Here is a 24754-nt window from a genome sequence, read left to right as displayed (position 1 = left end):
CTGCCACAGAAACGGCAGGGGAAGAACAAGGAAGTAGCATGACAAGTGGCTACTCATGCGGTACTACACAGCCATAAGCAACATTATGAAGGCATTTGGGGCTCCTAGTGTCACTACAGATGCAAAAAATAATAAAAAAGTGGTGTGGTATTAGTCAGAAAAAAAAAAACCAACCAAAAATGTTTTGGAGATTTAGTCAGCATTAGATAAAAGCTCAAGGTTTTGTTGTTTTTGTATGAAAGTGAAGTAAGAACGAGAGAAATAGCTAAGACCTATGTGATAAGAATTTTGGTTTTGGACGGGATGCAGGTTTGGTTGGCACTTTGACCTTTGCTTACCATCATCCTGATCAGGTTTAATCCTTCCGTCTGTCAAGCTCCCCTTCCCTGGTGAGGGGGTCCCCATCTGAGGGGTCATTTTATACTTTAATCTGCCTAGAGTCCTGTGCTTTTTAAAGAAAGCTGTTCTGTTGAGGTGAGCAATTGCTTTAAAAGCATGTTCTCTAGACACACCCCATCCAGAGGCACAAGCATGAGAAATAAACCTACTCCTAACCTCTTTCTTCCCATAGAAACAGCTATTAGATGTTGGTGTGGAAGACAACTCTGGTTTACTACACAAATGCTTGTGGGGTGCATAGCTTGGGTGACCCTTTTTTCGAGACTGTTCCTGAGTGGTATAGATATGAGAGAGTCCATCAAAGAGTCCCTTTAGCTGACTGCTGCTAGGAAGGCTACTAAAGGAGGGTATGCTTGACTGACTGAAAGAACTTTGGGGAGAGTTAGAAGAAGTCAAAGTGCTGGATTTTTGAGAACTGGGGCTCTGACCAGAGATGGGGATTGAGGGTAGAAGTGAAGAAGGTGGAGGTTTTAGCTTTTGTGTGGTACCTGTAGCCAACACAAGAGAAGTGCATGACTGTTTCTGAGAGACCTTTTTCCTTGGACGATAGTGCTTTGAAAAGTCTATTATTTCACCTCGTGATCTGCGACCATCAGGTGATGGTGTAAAGAACTTAGTAAGGCCATCAATGAGCCCTTTGGTTTTCTTGTTAACTTTAAGTGTAGAGGCAGATATGTAGGTGGAGGTGGTGGTGATTTTGGTGGTGGCACCAGGCCGAGTGGGGTCTGTAACAGGCAATCTGCTGCTTGAATCCTTCACAGATGCAGCATGACCAGATGAAGGTGTGGTACAGACTTTAGTCTTTTGACCCCTACCAGGTGACCCCCTTCCTGTGAATGCATTCACGGATCCTTCATCACTGGTTACAGACCTACGCAAAAATCAGAAAAATAAAAATCAGCATTCAAAATCTTAACTGCCAAATAGTACTGCCGTTTATACAAGTTACCTTGGCCACTGTACTTAAAAAAATCTTTAAAGAAATTTAAAGACATACACACTTTGGAAATACATTTCACACTATGACATAATATCCAGCTATTTTTTTCCCCTTTTCCTTTTTGTTCCCCCTCCCCTCTTATCTTTAAAAGACAGTCCACAGTATATATAAATGGAAGCAGCTGGCAAGCAAGATCTCCCAAGTATACAGCCTTCTCACACACTTCTAGGCACAGCCAAAGTGTGCTTCTTTGGAAAAAAATATCATTACACCATGTTTGTACAACAACCGCTCCATCACCATAGAGTTTATTGTACACACAGAGGAGATGAATGCTTTCAGTGTTAATATGATATCAAACCAGTTAACTTCAGACTGTGTTTGCTTAAACTGTAGAGAAAGTCTATTAATCCTTTAAAGCAATACAGTCAATCTTCAGGAAACTGCTATTTTTTTCCCCACACTCTTGTTGGATCATGCAAAATGTGGCAGTAAAAATTACCACCAAAGATCTAAAAGCCAAATGAGGTAGGTGGTTTATTAAGAGCATTACAACAAAACCAAAGAAATAGACTGTTTAGAAATCCTAAAAATAGCAAAAAACAAAAATAGCAAAGGAAGGAGCAAAACTACAACCAAGTGCTTTTGCAGAAAAGCCATGAACTTATCAGGCCTAACATGGAAGGTGTTTGGAAAAAACAGAGTGGTGAATCTTATTTAAATGCTAGGAAGAAAAAGGGCATACCGAAAATCAGCATTTGTGACAGCAGAATTATGGGTTTAACTAGTTGCTAATAACTGAAGAGAGGAACTACACTGAAGAGCAGTATATTCTAGCACACAGAAACTGAACTTTTTAAAGTATCTGCAGTAAAAGAAATAGTTATCAGGACACACGATCAAATTACAAAACCAAAGAAAGACACATTTGTATCACATGCTTTCTTTCATTCCCTTTTCCATCCTGCTCTTTGAAGTTAGCTTATTTACTTCACAGCAGAAAGTTTTCTTCCACAGATTTTCACCTTCTTAATTGAGATACTGAAGTAAATTGCAACAGGTTATTTCTAATTAGAGATTCAACAGCCTAGGGCTACCATCTGGTTTACTACCTCCAAGGGCTCACCAGTTAAAGAATTAGCCCCTTTTCCACCCACACAGCCTTAAATTTGGTTAGTTCCTAAGGGGCAACAAAACCAAAAACTCCCTAGTCTTTTGAATCCTTTGGCATCATAATCCTAAGTCTATCACAAGACCTATTCTCAGTACCAGATGTAGTAATCACCAGCAGTGCCAGAGGCCAGCACACACCTGGTTTAAGTTAATCTTGCACAGTAATTTGCCTGTGAAGGGCTTCCTACAGATGGTCAACAGGCAAAAATTATGCCAGTGCCACTGGACAGATTTTCTTTGTACTATATACAGGGACTACGCAGCATTGGCTAACCTTCCTGTATTTCATGTGACCACACACTTTTTATGCTTGACACTATTGTCTTCCATACTCCACAATCACTTTTAAATAGGATTTCATGTGGAAGAGTCTCTTCTCTTATTCTATCTCTAACCACTGTTTTTCCAAACCAAGAGTACTTTCTTTTTATATATATGAGACATTGAAGTAACGGAAATGCGCTGGCAGTATTGTAAATATTTATTTTATAAAGAGCTTCCCAAGTAGTCCTGTAACATGCTCATGCAGCTCACTTGCTACAAAGAAAACCTTTATGAAAATATTAATGCTAAAAGAACTTCTACATCCCTTAGAATGATGTTCACCTTAGAAGTTGCAGCTCAGAATCTCAATAGCAAAACATAACAGTAATACCCTCACAACATTTCCAACCTTTCTATTACATGTATGAGGAAGGACGAGAAGCAGAATTAGTGTCAGGAGGGACATTGCTGCTAAATCCACTGTGGGAACCCAAATCAAAGACATGTCTGTAGAGAAGTAAGATGGCAGTACTGTATTAGAACTGGTCCTGGTTCTGGTCAGGGCAGGGTTAATTTCCGCAGTAGCCGGGGGGAGCATGGCCAGGATTTAGGGATTATTCTGTACAACCCCGCGGACAGGGGAAGGGACTCTTTCCCAGGGAGAAGCCGTTCTTTCCAGTCAGGTAAGCAGGGAGCAGCGGGGTAACACCATTCCAAATAATCACATGTGAATTCTTTTGCCTATCTTGTACACTTGGTTATTGGTATTGTAGCTGTTACTGCTTGCTTTCTTATCTCACTGCTGTTTCCAGTAAATTGTTCTTATCTCAGCCTGGGATCTTGACTTTTTGTGCCTTCAAGTTTCCTCTCCAGCCACAGGCAAGGGGAGGGGGCAAGTGAGCAGCACGTGGTCTGGGGAGTCCCAGCAGCAGCTGAGGAGTACCACTCCTGAACCACAAGAGAGCCCTAACCTCCTGTTGGAAGGTTTATGTGTTTTCAAAGGGCAAAGCCAGAGGTACAGGAAAGCCCAAGGTATAGCTAGAGATACAGGGAATATTTTTATTATGCACACACAATGATATATAGAAATTTCAATGACCTTCAGATTCCTAGACTATTTATTCAGGAGGAGAATGGAGAAGTACAATGTTTCACCCAGTCTAAAAGCATGGTCTCATGAGCCAGTACAACTACATCCTTTACTTTCATATGGTGTCACACTTTATTCTTGTCCTGAATGACTTTCCTACAGCAACATACACTGAATTTTAGGACAAGAACCAAAAGATGAAAGATGCTGCCAGAGAGAAAGGGAAAAGAGAACACAGCAAGATGCACAGCCTCAAGTACATCAGCTTGACTAGTGGGCTATACTGTAAGTACTTTTTCTTCTATTTTCACATGTGGGCTCCACTGGCTTCAAAAATCCTTGTTTTGCAAAATGCAAAGTGTTACAGCAGCTCCCATGCAACTCTGAATAATATGAGACAGGTTTTCAGACTGTAGAGAAGAATGTCACAATGTACAGAATGAGTCAGCTGCTGATTTGACATAGCCAAACATTTAAATAATATTTAAATAGGGGGAAAAAAGGTATGGGTGGATAGGAACATGTGATGGAGGGCACCATGCTACTGTAGCTGACACAGAACCTGTTCCTGTTTAACACTCAATGTAATGTCCACTCAGTATCTGAACACTACTTAATCCTTTAACCAAGACTTACAATGTCCAACTACAGTGTTTCCTGGGAAGACAGATGCTAAAAAAAATTACAGCACACTCTTGTCTTAGATAAACACGGTACTGAGGAGCAAGAGGAATTGCAATCTCTTTTTCCAGTAACCAGTGGCACCTTAAGAACAGAATTCAAGTAATAATCTTTTCCAGAGTACCACTGAAACCAGAACTTCTCTATTACTTGTATAGGTTGCTTCTTGGAATGGGTTTTGTGAGCTGATTTTAACTAATTAAGTAATTTTTATACAGATTTCAAACAGCTCTTTGAGCAGAACAGTCTCCTGAAGTTGTAGGTAAGTAGCTTGATACTACCTACTGTGTATTCTGTAGGTACTTCAATTACTTGAAGCTACACTTCAAAGACAGCTGCAGCATATATTATTATACAGAAGTTTATTTGCATCCGCTATAAGTACAATTTTTGATAAAAACTTAGGTGATCTGAAAAATTAAGTTACAGGAATTTTTTATCACCTTTTGACATGACACCAAAAGCACCTGCTATAATTTAGAAGTTATTGGACATTGGGCTGGAAGGCACATACTAAATCACTCATTATCTATTTTCCCCAATTTGAAATAGAGTTCAAAACTGTCCTTAAACCTGTATCAAACTCTTATCTGACTTCATTCTCAGAAACTTTTAAAGAAATAAAAACCAAGAGAAACCTACAACATTCGTTGCTTTAATTTATTTTTCGGTCGTCCAATAGGTTTTGCATATCGTCTCCTTATTTGCGCAGCTTTCTCATGAAGCAGCTTTCTCCCTTTCTTCTTTGGTCTACAGACCTGGCAAATCCACATCCCTATATAAAGGAAAAACAGTTTAGTTGTACACAATTTATCTAATCTGTACTGCAGGTGTGTACCAAGATACATACCAAGTAGATACAAGGTCAGCAAATTATCTCTTGAACAGGACATAGGGAAGGGAAAGTGGACCAAAAAAAGTGATCCACCTCTACCCATACTCTGAAATTTTTAAAAGCAAAGTGCTCATGGAAAGGGGAAAACAAGAGGCAACTAGGATCACACAAAAGATTACGAGCAATTAGGTTCCTAGAAGAATTTCCGTTCTAGCTTGTCCCTCCTTATACCACCTAGATCTTTCTTCAGACACAATTAAGATGGGGTAAAAAATTTATACGTGTGTTACAAAGCCACTAGGGTAGGGCACGCTAAAGAATATTTCAGATCACACCTAGGTACATTTGTTTTAATGCACAACTTGAATTTAGCATCCTTTTAGCATCAGATAGCCACGTCTAAACATTTATTGTAGATAAGGCTGCGGACTGGGAGGGGAAGAACTGAAGAAAGTCTTTAATGTAACTTTAAGATTAAATAGGGAAAGGCATAAAGATGTAAGAGCAAAGGTGAGAGGTGCCATAAATCAGAAATCTAGAGGTTAGAGAACCTGAAGACACATGCATTTTGTTTTGTTTGCCTGTTTTTCTGATTACTCTTACAAAAGGCCTGAAGAAGAGTCTCTCCTACATGTTCCAAGGACTTCTTTGTTGGTATATATACTCCAAGCATTTTAACAGCCCTTCTAAAATTTCACCTTCAATAAACTGGTCAACAACTCATTACACAGTGAATTCATCTGGTCAACTATATGCTGACCTTTATTATTTTCCTGAGAATAAAACTCCTCACATAATGACAAATAAAATTGGCTTTGATAGGAATGAAATCATACTGTTTATTGTTGGAAAGAAAAACCAAATTAGCATGCTCAAGAGGTTTTGGTCACTTCATACAAGACTGCAAATGAAAGTATTTTCATGGAAAGGGTTTTTAAGATCACCTTTTGGCATTCGGGATAGTGGCGGGTCACAGCACTCCATGTGGAACCCTCTATCACAGGAGTCGCAAAAAAGCATGTTATCCTGAGGGCGGCAGGGATGAGGGGGTGGAGAAAAGGAAGGAAAGAAGAAAGACTTAATATAGCATTGCTTGAAGTTGTACATCAATTATTTGCATTTGTGCATGTGCTAATTATAAAGCTACTATAAACAAAGACAAGTCAGGAACACTCAACAAGTCCAACTTACTGCATTTTTGCCTTGGATCCTACACGCACTGCAAGTCTTGCATTCAATACACTGCCACCTCAAGGCCTTCACATTTGTTGTTAACTCAGGACAGAATTTCAAACATGATGGATGTCCTAAAAAACACCAAAACGTTATTGAGAGCTTGAGATTTAAGACTGGTTAGATTAAGTTCAGCATGATGTAACCACCACCACCAGAACCCTGCAGACACCAGCTGCTTTCGGAATTTTGCAACACATTATTTAACTCATCTCCTGCATACAAATACACAGAATAACTGTTGTGAAACCCATTCATGAAGACAGGTAGAAAACTGACTTCTACTGTAACTGACATCTCTGAGTGGTCTACATAAGGACCTAAAACTGAACTTCTATTTTCACCAGGTTATTTCCATAGCATATTAAACTGTTATTGGTTCTGAAAAAAGTGTATTTATAAACTTGTCCACATTCCCCATTTTGGCAGTGCAAAATAAACTGAGGAAATCTTTAGATAAAACCATATTAGCTATTTTTCTTACTATACTAAGTATCTACCAGAGAAACTGAACAGACAAACTATATGCATTTTTCATTCCAACTTATTACTTAATTAGACACAAAGAACAATTTCAGAGTAATAAAAAGGGAAAAAAAGCATCTGGCAATTGGCATAAGAAAGACATACTGCAATAGGTTTAAAATTGAAGGGGTGGGTGAGGAGGGGGGCCTGGGAGTAGTTGAACTACCATCTCCCACAAAACACAAAATTTCCTTAGCAGGACCATCCTCTTTTCACAGTAGCCTTGAAGGCCTACATGACTTTTCCAATTAACAGAAGATACCAGACAACTGAACACATCCAACACCTTAGGCAATACTGGCAGTGATTTTTTCACGTCTTCAACAACCTCAGAGTGTCCCCTTAATCCAGAAAAGATAAAAGCACTGCTAAATAGGAAGGGATAAACCTTCCCAGGGAAACACTTTTTTACAGTATTATACTTAGAGATTATCTATTAAGAACATCACAGAAGTTGTCAGAGAGATAAGAATCCCTGATGCCATGCTGCTGCACTTAGAGATGGCTGCAGTGACGTGGTCTGCATGAAAGGCGCTTTCTTCTCACTGTCAAGAGTTGGGATGAGTGCTTTCTTCTAGGTAAGGCTGTAGTCACAGTGATTCAGACTTTCTCTATCGACTGTTTCTCAGTCCAGGACTGAGCTAAAACACCACAAACAAAAATACAGTCTAATCCATGAACATTCGCTATGTTTGTCTTCTAGTGGACTGAGGCATGAATGGCAAAGACAACTGATAGAATGCAAAAGCCAATTGAATAAATGACAATTTCAGATTTTACTTCATTTTATTCTGTGTATTAAACCACTTCATTGTTAACCTTTGAAAGACAACTTGAATTGTGCATATTCTCAAAATAAAATGCAGAGATATAATCTATTAGTAAGGAGAAATCAATAATAAATTCAAAGAGTAGTTTCCGAAAGATATTGAAAAAAGCATAACTCATTTGATTCTTAGCATACAGTTTAAGATATCCCAACATCCTTTGTGGTTAAAACTGAGTACGCACTTTCAAGAAAGTGACAAATATACTATAACTGCAGAGATTAGTTCAATGAGATACTGTTGCCCTCAATGAAACCCCCTAGAGATGCTGATATTAGTTATCAATATCTACATAAAGACTTATTTTATCAACTATGACTTAATAACTGTATTAACACGTTGAAGTGTAGTCATAAACCAATCACCTCCATGTAAATATATTTAATTCCAGTTACCTACCCTGCACAGAAGAGATTTATTTCAAGGACCAAGCTGCAGTTAAAATTGTTGATTTTAATTTTAAGTAAGTAACTGTGAAGTATAAACATAAGAAACATCCATTCTCACTGGCTGGTAAACACTGATTGAACAAATTAAGTGTAACTGTGCTACTTTATATCTCTTATCTACCAATGGAACATTTCTCATTCAAGCAATTACACAGCTTAATACATTTCTTTAGGCGCCAGATTTTATTATCAGACAAAAACCTCAATAAAAAAAATTCCACTGGTATTAAACACAAAGATTCTGCCTGCAATTCCAAATCCTTGAGCCACGAGTAACTAGAAGCTGGAAGGGTGCAAATGGGAACCATCACTATGTATTTGCCATGTTCCTTCACTGTCTTTTCTAGGTATGCACTAGCAGAGACAGCCCAGAAATCTTTAGATTTCAAAATCCCATATAGTATTGTTCTTTAATAGCTGATAATACTTAAACTACTCATTTTAGACAAATTGACATAGTGCAAATGTAACAATAACATGTATAGGGTAATGCCTACCGGACATTAAGTGGTAACCAACAAGTTTCAATTTTAAAAGGAACTCTGTTTAACTACAGTCATAGCAGTTACACAGATTTTGTAGTTTAACAGATTTCTGTAGTCAGTTGAAGTTACTGTGTCCTTCACTGATTTTACAGCTATTTTCGTTTAATTTGAGAGCTGAAGGAAAGCATGTTTTGGGCTTCCAAATTTGCAGTATTTCAGCTCTAACTAATCTAAACTGAAATTAAAAACATACTATCTTCTCCATATCCAGGAGCTGATAAATCTCCAAGTGGTTTTCAGCACTAGTTTGAAGTATTTAAACTGGTAATTTCTCCTGGTTTCACCACATGACTTTCTTTTAAAAGTCAGCAACATCAACATTTTAATGTATCAAACAAGTTTACCAGATTACTGGAAATTTAGACCTTTGAAAGCTGGAAAATTTCACCAGGAATATATATATAGGCCTACTTTAAAATGAAACACCTTAAAATTCATTCAACAGTTAAGATTTGTTATACACTGACATGGCAGAAATAGGTGAGATCAACAAGTCAAAAGTGAAAGTCTCATTCCTTTGTGACTGAAGGCAATTTCTGTAACCCACCCACTTTTGTGTATTCCTCACAAAGTTGAGCCTTGTTTATTCATTAAGGATTTGATGAAACAACTAGTCTTTTAAAAGAACAAGCATTAGGTCAGTGACTACAATTAAACACAGTGCTAAATAAGTTATGCCAAGATCTCCCGTTATTTTTAACCTTAACACAAATGCTGGGAACTACTGTACAAGGTAATACAGAAAAAAAACCCCTCTCAACTTGTGTTTGATAATCTTTTAGGTAGAAAGCATTATTATTATTTTGGGAGACTTCAACTATGAGCAGAGATGGTCAGTGCACCTATCTTGGGGATGTACCAGTTTTTTCTACCTGCAATTTCTTAGCAGTTCATTTTATTCAACTAGCCCAATATCCTTACACAGACAGCACTAATTAAGACAATTTCTATAGTCCATTATTACTAAAGCATACCCTAAATCTCACTTAGAAAGCTATCTCTGCCCAGTTGTTTCCAAACATTTTCTGTTCTTCTTTCTCTTGACCTGAGTCCAATGTCTCTGTTGCTCTGCTCTCCAGCCTCCTCTACCCATCTTTGATCAGTAAGCCCTCTTGCCTCCTCAGGATAATACACAATTTGAGAGTACCCACAAGTGTTCTCCTTTTAGCTATTTTTCCCCCTTTAAAAAAGTATTTATTATAATTCTCCAGTCACTCAACTTTTTCCCTCCTCATTCTACAACTTCAAACCCTTATAAAAATCTGTCAGCAGCAGCCTTTAATTGCTTCTACACATCTTGTTTGTTTGGAAAAGTAGAAGTAGAGTTTGATTCCAGTTCTCAAGTGTATTGATTTTTTGAAATCAAGAGATAGGGAAAAAGCAGGAAAGAAAAAAAAAAAACAAACCAACACAAAATCCAACCAAAACAAAGAGGAACTATGTCTGCTTCTGTAATGGGATTTGTTTTCTCACATCTGACATCCCTCATCTTACTTCTTGAGAAAATCCTCTGTGCCAACTGACATAGCAGCGCATTTCATTTCTACTACCCCAATACTTTATCCTCCCAAATACCACAAAAATGTGCAGTTGTCCAGCTCGTTTCTGCTTCAGAATGCAGAAACACTACCTGAAAAGACAAAAGCAACTTGACACAAAAAGTGAAAACAGACATGCCAGTAGTGGGCACTGCAATTTAATCTCTGATCAACTGAACAATTTGCTTGCTGTGCACAACATGCAATTTCTTTTCTATTTGTTAGACAGCAAGACCAGCTTTGAGATACACTGCAATGTGCAAAATTACAAATCCAATTACAATAAAACTCCACTTGAGTGAAGTTTTGTTATTTATAAATTGCACTGAAATTGGTTTTTATTTTAGTCAGGCATCAGTAGCTAAAGTTTAGCCATCCAGCAAACTGATTGGCAGTCTCAACATTTCATTCCTTATATCTAATACATCTGAGGAACTAATTAAAGATAATTTAGTCTTAATGAGGCAGAGAGAATATATCGGTGTTAATTCAAATAGAAGCTGATCCATGAAAGTCAAGACTTCCCGTTCTAAAGTGTCTTAAAACCCACCAGGGGATTATTACACAACAGAAGAGTAGCTGATATCTAAGCTCACCTGATTAATGTAAATTCTGTGCACCAGAGTCTAACCAAGCATAAACCCTATTAATTTTCCAAATATCAGAAAACAGATTTGAAAATAGAGGAAACCTATAAACCACTAAAGGAAGACAATTTAAAATTTATGGGGTTTGCTGTTGCATACCAGGTTAAAAAAGTAATTTTCTTGTTTCAGAGTGTAATAATTAGCTAAAATATACTAAAAAATACAATGGCTAAAATACAAAGTAACTATCAGGGTGACAGATTGAGAAGCAGACAATCAAAAACATATCCTGATTAACTGAAAACATGTTTTTATCCATACTGCTTTGTCTTTATTCAAGTACTTATGTATTCGTCCTGGGTACTGTCACAGCTACCTTCAGCATACCTACAAAATTATGATACTCATGGACTCCAGATTCACAGAATATCCGGAGCTGGAATGGACCCACGAGGACCATCGAGTCCAACTCCTGGGCCTGCACAGGGCATCCCCAAGAGTCACACCATGTGTCTGAGAGCATTGTCCAAATGCTTCTTGAGCTCTGTCAGGCTGGTGCTGTGACCACTCCCCTGGGGAGCTGTTCCAGTGCCCAACCACCCTCTGGGTGAAGAACCTTTTTCTAAACCTCTCCTGACACAAGTTCAGGCTGTTCCTTTGGGCTCCATCACCGGTCACCACAGAGAAGAGAAGCACCTGCATTAGGCACAGCCACAGAGTCTGCAAGAGCTGCTGCAACACATAGGAGCAAGGGACATGCAATCAGTAGCGTCATCATCTTGTGCCTGACAAGTAACAGGTTGCACAAATAATGTAGTATCTCACCTGAAACAGTATTCAAATTCCCTCTTGAGTAACAGAATAATTTTATTTAAAAATGAACTGGATACACAAGATATGCAGCAGCAAAGACTGCTACACAGTCTTTATTACTATGATTATTCCTCAGCTTCCGAAATGTTGCAAATCTGTGCAAGCAAAACTCTTGATCATCATTTGATGTCACAATGCAAAACTGGGTTTTCAGAGCCAACAGAGATCCCAAACAATAACTGAATTCTTGTATTGTACAAGTGTGGTTTCACCCTCTCAATTTACTCAGCAGATCTATACTTTGACATGAAGACGAATTCATGTCGAAGTATTCATGAATACCTCTCATTGGTAATTATCCTAATTATACAGATGACAAAATTCTAGTTTAAAAAAAACCAAACCAACAAACAAAACTAAGAAAAACAACAACAAACTCTTCCACCCCCCTGATTTCAATTCTCGATCTACCTTTATTTAAAAAGAGGGTAAGGTTCACAAGTTCAAAATATTTTTTAAAAGACATATTAAAATATAAATATTTCTGGTATTTGTAAATTCAGCCAACTTACCACTGCTGCCACAATCTGCACAAGACAAGAGCTCTTCTGGTTTTTTTTCACGATTCGATTCTTTTGTTCCCAAGCAAAAGCTACATATTGGGATGGGATCAGCTCGTGGCTAGATTTAAAAACAAACAGACAGTTAGCTAACCAAAAAAAAAAACCAAAACTCATCAGCCTCCATGGCTTTTACCTGACATTTTGTTGTACTACATATTAATCGCCAAGGCAAACATCCACTTTGCTAGCTTTGTTACAAAGTTTTTATCTTAACATATTTCACAAACTTTAAATTGGCCCATAATGAGCACCCTACGTATTAATCCATGCAAACATCTCCAATACAAGACTAGTGTTAACAAAACAAGGAAAAATTAGAACCTGGGACACTACTGCACACACAGTTGCAACTCCAGAACACAATCACTTGTTCTTCAAATGTAATAGTGCTCAAAGATCAAGATGTAAACTAGTCTTTATTACAGATTACTATAGTTCCTTTACACAAGAAAACAAACTTACCAAAAACTCTCAAATTCATGACATATTTTATTACTTGGAAATCTAATGCAACTCATACCTCCCTCTGAAACTACCATGTTAGGGTAAAAGCACTAGATTTAACAGATCAAGAGTTATCCATTCCAGTCTGATGAGTCCCAACAGCTTTGATACCCAACCATAATAAAAACCATGCAAATCTTCCAATGTCAGAGATTTAATATCTATTATATAGTTTCTGCATTACATTTTAGATCTTTAATGAAAATACTAACCTGCAACATCCAAAATATTAATGCATTAATGACTACATGGAAGTGTCTGTAAATGGGTCTGTAATAAATAAAATGATATGCAGCTGTTTCTCCCAAATGGGATACTCAAATAATGGAGTACCTCTCAGACTGGCTTCTAGCAGAGAGTATCACAATAACTGAGATGAAAATGGTATCTTTCGCAAATTCATAGTTTCCAGATTCAGGTAGGCAATGCTGTTAGCTTAATATATCACAGTAATCATTTATTGGCTTTACCTTCATTTTACATTTCCTCTTTATGCTACAATACTTTGAAAGCTGGCAGGCTATCTTCACTTGACCTATAAATCTGTATTCCATTACAGACCTGGGAAGTGGGGAATGCTTGTTTTTAAGGGTATTCTCGTGAAGGAATCAGTTCCATGGTGACGTGCCCTTATATCTCAGCACAATACAACACAGACATATCGAAACTACTTTTACGTTATTAAGCTTTATGATCATTTTAAGTCAAGCAGCATAAAGAATACTGACAGCAGGAAGGTAAGTTTGTCCTAGCCATAGAAGAGGAGCACACATATAAACATACTTTTATCTAAACATACCCTGAGGCACCATACTTTTTCTGAAAACTTAGTCCTCAGAAGGTCTGCTCACTGTTCAACTCTTCACAATCCAATTACTGAAATACTGACATATTTTTATACCCCAAAGAATATACATAAAAGATAAACAGAGCTGAAGACTGTTCATAAGGAGATGTGTGTTCTCTTCCATGATCTACAAAAGGGAACTGCTATTACTTTCTTGTAACTAATAGGAACAAGTCTTCTTGTAACTAACAGGAACAAGTCATCTGCAGTCTTTTGTCTCACTAAGGTCTCCATTATGGATTATATGGTTAGCTGAAATATGAAATTGCTACTTGGACATAAAGCTTGGACAGACAGCTTTCAGTAATGGCCATGGCTCAAAAAAAAAGCACTATTGGTATTGTCAGTTTTAGCAGGATGACACAATGAGATCAGTAATTCTAAAGGTGGGAAGGGATATACAAATTACTTGCAGAATTTTTCACTTGTTAAAAACATTGTATATATAAATAAAATAAAAGTATTTAGTTACTATTCTTGCCAGTCAGATACCATAATTCAACAGATCTTTCCCATCATTTTCCTTTTATCAGCTAAGCCACTGGAGTAAAATGGTATTTACAAAAAAACCAAAATACATAAACTATGCCAATAATCATCAGCAGAAAAAGGGTCCAGAGCTATTCAAACAGAATTTGCAGCATTGTCTGGACATTTCTTAACTGCTACTTAAAGTTTAATACAGATAATTTTAAAAGAAAGATTATTCTTTCAGTGGAATCCAGTAAAAATCTCCTCTTGGCAACCATACCATTCTCCTTCTCTTCGATATAACAGTGCTTTAGCCATTTCAAAAAGGCTTGCTCTGATAAATAATTTACAAAGCTTCACACATCATTCAAATCCAGGTCCACAATCTCATCTATCTTTCCAAGATATTTTTTTTTTGCTCTAGGAAAAGACATGGCCATTAGCCAACATTCATTTACTTCCCTATTTCAAACATGCCCCCCCCCCCTTTTTTTTTACTGAAGGTAAAATAAAGGACAAAGGTTGTTGGCAGTTCAGGGCTACAAAGATTGATGTTCCCATACCAAAACTAATCACGAAGAGCTCGCAAACCCTATCACTTCATATACAAGTTTCCAGGAAACTTACAAGCTCCAGCATATACTTTGAAGACATTTACATTAATAACTGTATTACAAGGTCTGATCTCTCAACTACTGAAACTTAAGAATACACACACACTCTTGTCAGCACAGTAAACAAGACATTGTTTCAATTTGCTTTAGCTTGCACAGGGGAAGCAAACCTGAATTCATACTGGCAGCATCGGTTCTGGCTCACAACTGTCTCAATTAGCAGAAACTGAGGGGGTTTGGGGTTAATTGGGGGTGGGTAGGGGGGGCGCTGGTGGGTATTTTTAGCTGGTTCTTTTTTACAGTAGCAGAATGTAGTCCAAACAGCAATGCACTTCCTACCTTAATCAAAGAGAACTGTAAGAAAAATTAATCTCTTTTTCTAATCAGTAGTTTAATCTTCTAAAATATAGCCATCACATATCATTATCTTTTGAAAAACAATGATTAGTCTTCAGGAAGGTTAATTCCATTCCATCTCTTACAGGAAGGAGTACAGGCAGTTATTCAACACTACAGATGAACCAGTAATATTTTTGTGTTAATATTTAATATTAACATTTGCATTACAAAAACTTTAGGAGTATGGTGTCTGCTCTCACACAAGGGAGGCCTGAATAACACTTACCCAGTAACATACTATTGCTTCAACACAACTAATAGGCTGAGAAGAATTGTTCATCCCTTTAATTTTGCGAACAAGGTAAATGACAACTTGCAAAACAGTTTAGTCTGCTAGGTTACTAGAAATTGAACATTCAAATTTAAAAGACTGCCTTGTGTAATAACTGTATTCCCAATTGCAGTAAGAGCAAATTTACAGAAAACTCATCCCTTATGCCAACATGCATTCAGAAATTGAAGCTTCACAAAGAGCAGTCAGGCAATTGGATTTAAAAAAAAAAACATATATACACACACCATGGAACAATAACAGACCATCAACTCAGCACCTGTAAACAGGTTGGGTTTTTATTTTACTTTCCAAGCAGAAATTGAACCGTAGTTATTTAAGCATCACACATCCAACTGCCATAGTCAATCAATCCCTTAAAACATCATACATACAACCACTGCAGTCCATCAATCCTCTAAAGAGTGTCAAAACCACATACTGTATGACAATATGGTACCACCAAAACACACCACCAAAATCTAATTTCACAACATTTATCATTTTAAAATTACTCTAAACAATAATGGATTGTGATTATTCTAACACTTGAAACAGTTTTCACTAAAAATTATATGAATGTGTGTACCCTAGATTTTGTTTATAGCTTCATTATTTCAGTCACTAAAGAACACAAGAAAAAAACCCACATTTAATAAAAGTTTGTGCTATGGATAAAGACTAAAAATAAAAAATATTGGTTTAGTGCCTTCAGTAAGTGTTTTGTAATTGATCCATCTGAAAAAAAACACCCCAAAGCCACCAAAAAATCCCAAAGCATTTTTACTATTTGACATAGTTCACATGTTGTGAAACATTAAGGACCCACTATCCTATATGCTCACAGTCTTTACATATTCTGCATTCTGACCGGTCCATGAAAAATAAAGACTCATAGAATGGTTTGGGTTAGAAAGGACAAAAATCTAATTCCAACTGCCCTGCCATAGGCAAAACCACCTTTCATATCATCACTACTTTAGAAATAACATAGTGCTAGCATTAGTTAAACTAGTGCAGTTTCAATGTTTAAGCAAAGACTTAGAAGTCATTTATGCAACTGGTAAATTATTTTGTTTACTTTCATGACTCACAGCTATCTATTCTGAGAAACTAACAAGCTTTGCCAAAATTTTGCACAAAATCAATCCTTGGTAAAAATTCAGCTGGACTTCTGTTACCTTATGCCAGAATTTGTCTCAGAACTACGGCCCAAAATAACAATTTTTTTCCTATGTGTTTTCTGTGCTTGTAGAATTTATATGCTTATTTGATTGTATTTATAGTTACCATGAAATTCTTAAGGCATTTAGCATGTTTTAACATCCCACCACCAAAGTAGTCACATTAGGTCCTAAAAAGTTTTATTTTACTTTATTTTTGAGCATGCAAAGTTACCCAAAACTACAAATCCCACTCAGAGCAAAAGGATTCCTATTTGCATTGCTATAGCACTCTGAGGTTTTAAACAGATTGTCTGAAAACTGTTAGGCATTAGCTGTGTACACACAATTATGGTCTTAAGTGCTATCTCATTAAGTGTTATACAGACATTAAAAGAAATTAAAAGTTTTGCACACAGTCCCAAGAAACTTGACTAGTAAACCAAAAGCCTCAACTGTTCACATTTGCAACTGCCTGTCCATGCCTTTTCAGAACCACCTCAACATCATCTGACAACCTGCTGGAAAACACATCCTTATGAATGATACTTGAACATTAGATCTCTGTTATCCTACCAACAGAAACAGCACACATAAGTAATTACGGGGTTAACAGGATAGAGAGGCAAATTTTACTGAAAATGAAGCTGCCATAACCTTCAATACAGATCCACTCTCCTGGTCTCAGCCTATTTACAGCCTTAGGAAGGACAGAAGCAGCAAGCTGGCTTTCTCAGAATACCTACATTTTCACAAAGTACCTTCAAGGACTATCTGCACTCCTTTTTTTCCTTTTTTTCTTTTTTTTTTCTTTTTACCATGGTTTGAAAAAAAGAAGTCTTTGAACAAGAAATACTGCCAATAGCATCTCTAAATACTGGTTTTAAAAATATTAATATTGAAAAGTAAAAGCTTTGTCAGCAACAGGTACTGATTTCTGTCTCAGCTACTGAAGCAGCTGCTCTTGGTCACAGGCAAGACAGTTCTGTGAGTACTTTCAGCCGCAATCCCGTTCCTGCATCCATTCTGTGTGTGTAAAAAACAGTTTACTTTCCACATCTGGGAAAAAAAATCATCATGTTTCAGGAACTAGTTACCATAAGTTAAACTAAACTCTGAATTTTTAAAACAACTTGGTAACTATCCAGTAGCTCCCATGTTAGACCTACAGGCCCACAAAGCATGGTAAACAGTACACACTAACTCAAATGATGGCAAACACATCCTGACAGGCAGAAGTGTGGAAACATTACACCTGCTACAAACCTTAATGTAGCAGCTACGTGCTCAAAGACCACAAAGCAAAAACCAGCACAAGGACAATTCCAAAAAGAGAGGACTGACCAGGGTATGAACTTCCTTTATTGCATCTTTAAATCAATTAACTGCATAAATGGTGTGTATTGAAGAAAAGCTACACTGAAACTTCTCCTCTTCCCCCCAAAGATTACCATCACTGCTAGAATGCAGGTTTGTGTGCCTTTTTTTTGGTATAAAACTCACTTCCTTACTACACAGTGGCTTTGTGGCTTTCTCTGCTCACATCTCCCTCCTGTACTTTGAAAGGTATGTCTCTATAGGCATTGTGATATACAAGGTAACCATCAGAGATACCCAGAATTATGCAAAAAGAGTAAATTAAAAACCCTTCATGTCCTCCTGGATTCACACACCCCAAAGCCATCTAACTGCAACAGTAATACTAGATTAGACTTAATTAGCTGCACATAAGCCAACCTGCATTCATGTTTTGTTTGTAGTTTATATCCACTGAAAATTTTAAAATTCCCTTTTCCATTGAAAAACCACCACCCAAAGCAAGCACAGAAGACATCTAGAGAAAGGTGCAAAGCAGCAGTTCAAAAATACAGCTAAGTCTCCCAGTCCTCTGGAGGCTCAGCTTTCATTTTCAACAGAATGAATATAAAGCCTCTTCACTTACAGAAGGGAGGCTTTCCAACTATAGTCCAAATTCAATAGACACACAGGACTACCGAAGTCAATCTAAAAACAAGGCTTGCATAAGCATAGGCCCTGCTACTGTTTCTGTCAAGAAGCTCTGATACTTACTTATTTAAATTGTATCCCTTCTGTGATCCTGTGTTAACTTTTATGTGCCAGGTATAACCCCAGCTGGCAACTAAGCTCCATACAGCTCATTACCCCCACATAGGGACGGGGAAGAGAACCAGAAGAGTAAAAACCCATGGGCTGAGATAAACACAGTTTAACAGCCAAAGCAAAAGCCACATACACAAGCAAAGCATACCAAGGAATTCATGCACCACTGCCCATGGGCAGGCAGGTGTTCAGCCATCGCCAGGAGAGCAGGGACCCTTCACATGGAATGGTTACTTGGGAAGACAAACACCATCGCCCAGTGTTGGTGTACCCCACTGCCTTCTTCTCACTTCCACTTTATACACTGAGCATAATGGTATGGAACATCCCTTTGGTCAGCTGGGATCAGCTGTCCTGCCTAGATAACCTCCAAGATTCTTGCACACCTCCAACCTCCTCACTGGTGGGGATGTGAGAGAAGCAGAAGATGCCTTGACTCCGTGTAAGCACTGCTCAGTAATAACCAACACTACCACTACATTTCCAACACCATTTCTAGCACAAACCCAAAATATTATCCTACAATAGCTACTATAAGGAAAATAAACTCCACCCTAGTCAATAGCAGCACACTGTGGTAGCACTACAGAAGAAAGCAAGCTTTTCCCTCGTGAATGGGAAGGAATTTGTTCTTTAATTTGTAGGTTTCCTGCTTTGGTCCTGCAACTGGGACCAAACAATTTAAAAATGTATTCACCTTTCCATTGTAATAGTAAGAGTGTTTTTAAATAATAAAAACTTCTGTAGCCAAGGCTATTAATATAACTGGGCTATAAAGAAGGAAATCCTCAAGTTCCCTCTTAGGCATTCTCCACTGGGAGATTAGAGCCCAGCTACAGAACCTGCCACTATCAGGTACTTTTGCTTATCAGGTTATCAATGGCTCAAGCTGAAAATACATCCAATATATACTGCAGTTTTCTATTTACATCTTCCTGTAATTCTGATGAGCATCACCTACATTTGCAAACATAACCTTGGGCCAAGCAGTCTTCAGACTTCCTGAAATTCTATCTTCAATGGTTTTGAAGTGAAAAGACCAAGGGAAAAAAGTTATTTTAACACTTTTCAGCTATGTTATTAATACCTGTTGGCAGTATAGTTCCTTCAGGAATACACATCTAAGTTGTCTCTATCAAATAGATGAAACTGAACAGGCCATGCAACACCAGTACTGCATGTAGGCAATTCCACATTTAACTACAATTGGGTTTGACCCCTTCTTTCACCTTCTGCAAGGTACCCTCAGGAAATAATTCAAAACACATTTCTAAGTTAGACTTTATATAAAGATAACTCAGTTCCATTTTCTTGACACCTAAGACATAGAAAACTTTTGTCTTCAGACTCATCTGAAATGGTATTCAATAACATTTAAATTTTAAGGGGCTCCACAATTTTTTAATTCCAAACTTCATCCTTTCCGCTCCCTTACTTGCCTACTTTGAGACCACCAACTGGCTAAAAATCTAAACATCTTAATATCCAGTTTCTGGCTAAAAGACTTCTTTTGTTTGTATGCTTGTGTTTGTTAAATTACACTCTTCAAAACAAAACAACCTCAAGCGCACCAACAACAGGCTTGCTTTTCTTCATTCCCTCTCCAAGTAGTCCATTGACTCTCACAGACCAAAGTGAAATCACTACTGCAAATCCAATCAAGCAGATTATCCATAAATTGTGTTACTCCTTACATACCTATCACTAGTCAAAGAATGCCACAACTTCCAAGTAACACTTTTTCATTTCATGTAGGTTAAATTTTTCTTTTCTAAAGTAATGAGTTTTTGCTCTTCCCAATTCCCTCAAAACTCAATTCTTTAAATCCATCTAGATGTCTTAAGAGCATCACACATTTGTTATTTGTCATGCACTCTTTACAATAAAAATGATGTCCTACAAGTCTCATCTTCAAGTACACTACTAGGTATTCATTCAGAGGTAAAGTGCCTTACGTATCTAGCTTTCTACAATCCTTCTCATCCCTTGCTAATTTCCATAATGTCCTCTTTATCTCAGTTTGTTCATATGCTTAGGAGACTTCCAAACATAGCGTCCACTGGTTTTTGTCACATGTATATACAGTTGTTCAAATGGGATTGCATTTTCCAACTCCAAATTTGATCTTTTACTGCACTGCAACTAGAATGAAGCAGGTGACACATGTAACCACAAGGTAAGCAGTGGTGCAATTCACAGCCCATGATCCCATGAGCATGTCAACTTTTACATTCTTTGGGAAAAGTTTTTTTTTTTTTAAGCAGATTAAATAAACTTCAGTATGAAAAGCACATGCTTCATTGCTATGATATTATGTTTACTCAGATGTTTGTATATATGCATATTTTTATCCATAACTTATTACCAAAGTCATCCTACATAAATGCGTATAATGTTTGCAGCATGGCACAGGATAATTATTAGTTGTCTTGATGCTAATTGCTCAGGGAAAATGTTTAATTGCATATTAAATTGATCATATGCATATTTTATCTAGTTTACTCTTTGGGGCAAATTTACTGTCAGCACAATCTAGATTTGAATAGCAGTATACTAAATACAGAAGCAGGGCTTTTTGAAACTGGGCTAGTGTTTGAAATGCAATTCTAAATAAAACAAGCAGGGCCCTGTTCTACTCCAAGATGAAGTAGGTGAATTTCCGCACAAAGTCAAGCCACATCCTGCCTAGTTGCCTCATGTAGGGTAAAATATAAAGCAAGGGAAAAATATTAGGACCAAAGCAAAATTATTATGGCCACAAATTCCAGAACCTGATATGGGATTACAAGACAACTATTTCTTTGGATTTCTTCCACTGATATGATTAGGAAATAGAAGCTTTAAATAGAGAGCACTTACATTTTGTTTTTGTTGTGTACATTCTGGGTTTTGTTTAAAAAAGTATTTAGTGTTAACTCATGCATATAACTTGACATCCTTTCTGCTCAATTATTTCAAGAGCAAATTCAGTATAAATTATATCACTGTAAATAACACAGCCACTTCTCTTACCAAGGCCCAAGTAGTAGAAAAATGACTTGGCTAAGCTCAAATTCCTACAGGCAACAAGTGGCAGCAGCTTGGCCATTGACCTTTTGTTTTTAGTCACTGGTAGTAAAAAACACCAGCACTAAGATACTTCTCTGTCAGGTGAGCTACAGAGTAATACAAGTAATGAAAATCTACTTATTTATCTATCTATTAATTTAAAAATGAAGTAATTCCTGGTCTCCTTCCTGAAGCAAGAGAATGCTGGACAAACAGCTGATTAAATGCTAACAGCTCCATTTTTTTTTCCCCTGACAGGAACTGAACTTTATTCTTGAGAAGAAAAGCAGTTTATTCAACAGCCAAGATACTGAAATCACTCGCAGGCATTTACCTTTACAAGCCATTGCTCAAGACACAAAGCCACTGAAAATCTGCCAGCTCAGTAAAGTACATACAGTGCATTTTATACAAGACTTGGGAGAGTAGCAGTTTTTTGCTTGATCGTGTTCTGAAATCCATGGCAGAGAATAATAAAGGTGAATAGGCACAGTAGCCCTATACCCCAAGGAGTTACCCCAGAGGCTGGCACTTCCAACAAATGAAACAGATTGCTTTGTCAGTCTCTGCTTCTTTGTATGTATACATCATGTTCAATAGTGACATACTGTCAAGAAATTATAATGCCCCAAATCAAAAAGCAATTTCATAATTAAAAACCCAGATCACTGTAGGTCATTTTACAAATAAAGTAAAATAATCTCCCTTAGAATATAATAAAGCACTGCCAGCTAGCCATGTGATGTAAACCAGAGCTCGAACAGCTCAGAACAAAGCCAGTAAACATTTCACAGAAGACCAGTTTTTCTTAGAAAGGCTTTCAAGTAGGCCTATTATATAAAATTAAATGAAAGTCTCTTGAAGGAAAGAGGCTTAAAATTTGCCTTAAGTATTACATTTAAGCTGGGGGACCAGGGGAAAAAAGGGGAATAAAAAAAAAAAAATTATTGCAGCAACTTCTATTGCGTGGCTTTTAGAAACAAATCCAGTGAGGCTCTCAAGCATTGGTCTCAATTTATTTTCCACACTATTTCCAAGTATTAAAGTCTATGAAGCTCATGAGGCCATTCTCTGTCCTACCAATGATATTAAATTGCCATGCTACTCAAGGAAAACATATGAATTCTAGCATCAGCATTTGTGCAAAAGGACACAAAAAAGGACAGGAGAAGGGTCATAACAAAGTTCATTAAGTCAATAGCTTGTTGACTGTAATTTTGTGAGGGATTTTTCAACAGTGCTTCAAAGGTAGTTATGCTCTGCTTCAAAAGCAGCAACTGTACTGCTGATAGCCAACAGAAGGTGATAAGCAACTGCAACAAAAAGGTAAAACCAAAGGAAAGAGTGAATTAAGAAATCATCACTTAGCAAATCCATCTAACAGCACTCTTGGACCATACCCAAGTCTGAAATTGAAGTCTTCTAGAATCAACTCCTTTCAGCTCTGACAGGAAGCAGTCCCTGTTTGCTTCCATCCAGTAAAAGAGGTAACCAGTGAAATAACCTGTACCTACAGCATCACCCACAGTTAAGGGCCCTGGCCATTAAAATAAAACTCTCACTAGTAATACTCAAACTACATTTTTTTGTGCAGTGGAACTGCAAAAACACTTTTTGATCTAATTCCATATGACTGCGGAACATGGTTGGCACAAGACACAGTGATAAACTCATTAAAACATACAGCAGGAATCCATGACAAAATTTTCGGTGCAAAGATTTCCCCCTTGCCTCTTCCTTTGCATACAGGAGAAAATACTGTATCTCAATGGAAATGGCAAAGCAGCATGACCAGAGCTACCCTGTATACATCACTGAAAAGTCTTTAGGACTGGATTAGCCTGTAAGACCAAGACAAGTAAACAACTCACTTTCATGTTTCACTTTTTCACTTCGTGCATGCGCTATTCAGCTGTTTTAGCAACAACAGATAAATACAACAAAAATCTGATCCTTGCAATGAAGCCTGCAATTCCAATCCCTACAGACTACATATTTCAGGCTCCCATATAGGCTAGTATGAGAAAAGTACCTCCCCCTAACCAGTCTGAAGTACCAAGTAGATAGTGGATCCTGAGACACAACCAGAAGATTGACTATACCACTGTTTCTTAACAGTTTGAATGAAATTATTATTTACAAATCTTGTCTGTTGGTGCCTTAACTTTCCAGTATCTAAAAGACTTACAACTAAGCATTTACACCATAAGAATGCCATCAACATAGTGAAAACAAAAAATTATATATGGTGTTTTTTAACTGCAAAACTAGCTTAAATGAGTATTTACATTTAGGATGGGCACAGTGTCTCCTTGAAATTTGTAAAAAGCAAGGATTTGTGAAAAAGCACTTCAGTGATGCAAATCAGAAGTTTCAAAGAGGGCAGAAAAAGTTTTGAAAACTACTTGTCTAAAACATGACCACTTCAGTAACAGGCTATTAAGACCTCTCTATAGCCCAACCCACAGAAGAGGCCTTTTCTCTCTCTACTTAGATGCTTACAATAAAATGTGGAGGTCTTCATTACTAGCAAGAAGTCTTAATAAACAAGTCAACATCTGAAAGGTTCAACATCCATACCTTTGAATTTTCAGATTATAACCTAACTCCACTGGGATACCTTTTTTGTTGTTGTTTTTTTGGGGGGTTTTTGGTTGGTTTGGTGGGGTTTTTTATTTTTGTGGAGGGGAAGCAAAGAAAAAGCCCTGCAGCATAAATAATAGAGAAAGTTCCCTCCAGACTTCAAATTCTGTTTGAGATCCTGACTCCACAGACATGAGAGCTCTGCCATTCA

At 37.4% G+C, this 24754-nt stretch overlaps 1 protein-coding gene across 8 annotated transcripts in view; it reads right to left on the bottom strand.

Annotated features, from left to right (window-relative positions):
* The window catches only part of KAT6B (lysine acetyltransferase 6B), a 111160-nt gene that overhangs the window by 45202 nt on the left and 41204 nt on the right, over window positions 1-24754 (bottom strand). For 4 of the 8 annotated variants that reach the window (XM_010412452.4, XM_010412444.4, XM_010412437.4 and 1 more), the window contains 5 exons: window positions 12472-12580; window positions 6574-6689; window positions 6327-6408; window positions 5190-5322; window positions 339-1270 (listed from right to left, as the gene is read on the bottom strand). In XM_010412452.4, coding sequence (XP_010410754.3) covers window positions 339-1270; window positions 5190-5322; window positions 6327-6408; window positions 6574-6689; window positions 12472-12580 — 1372 coding nt within the window. The remainder of the gene's footprint in view (window positions 1-338; window positions 1271-5189; window positions 5323-6326; window positions 6409-6573; window positions 6690-12471; window positions 12581-24754) is intronic. The other 4 variants (XM_039553575.1, XM_039553573.1, XM_019293296.3 and 1 more) reach the window with 2 other exon arrangements.

The sequence above is a fragment of the Corvus cornix genome, chromosome 6 (assembly GCF_000738735.6).
Source record: "Corvus cornix cornix isolate S_Up_H32 chromosome 6, ASM73873v5, whole genome shotgun sequence".
NCBI classification, from domain to species: domain Eukaryota; kingdom Metazoa; phylum Chordata; class Aves; order Passeriformes; family Corvidae; genus Corvus; species Corvus cornix.
Note: the sequence above shows the minus strand (reverse complement) of the source record. Positions and strands in the feature narration are given on the sequence as shown.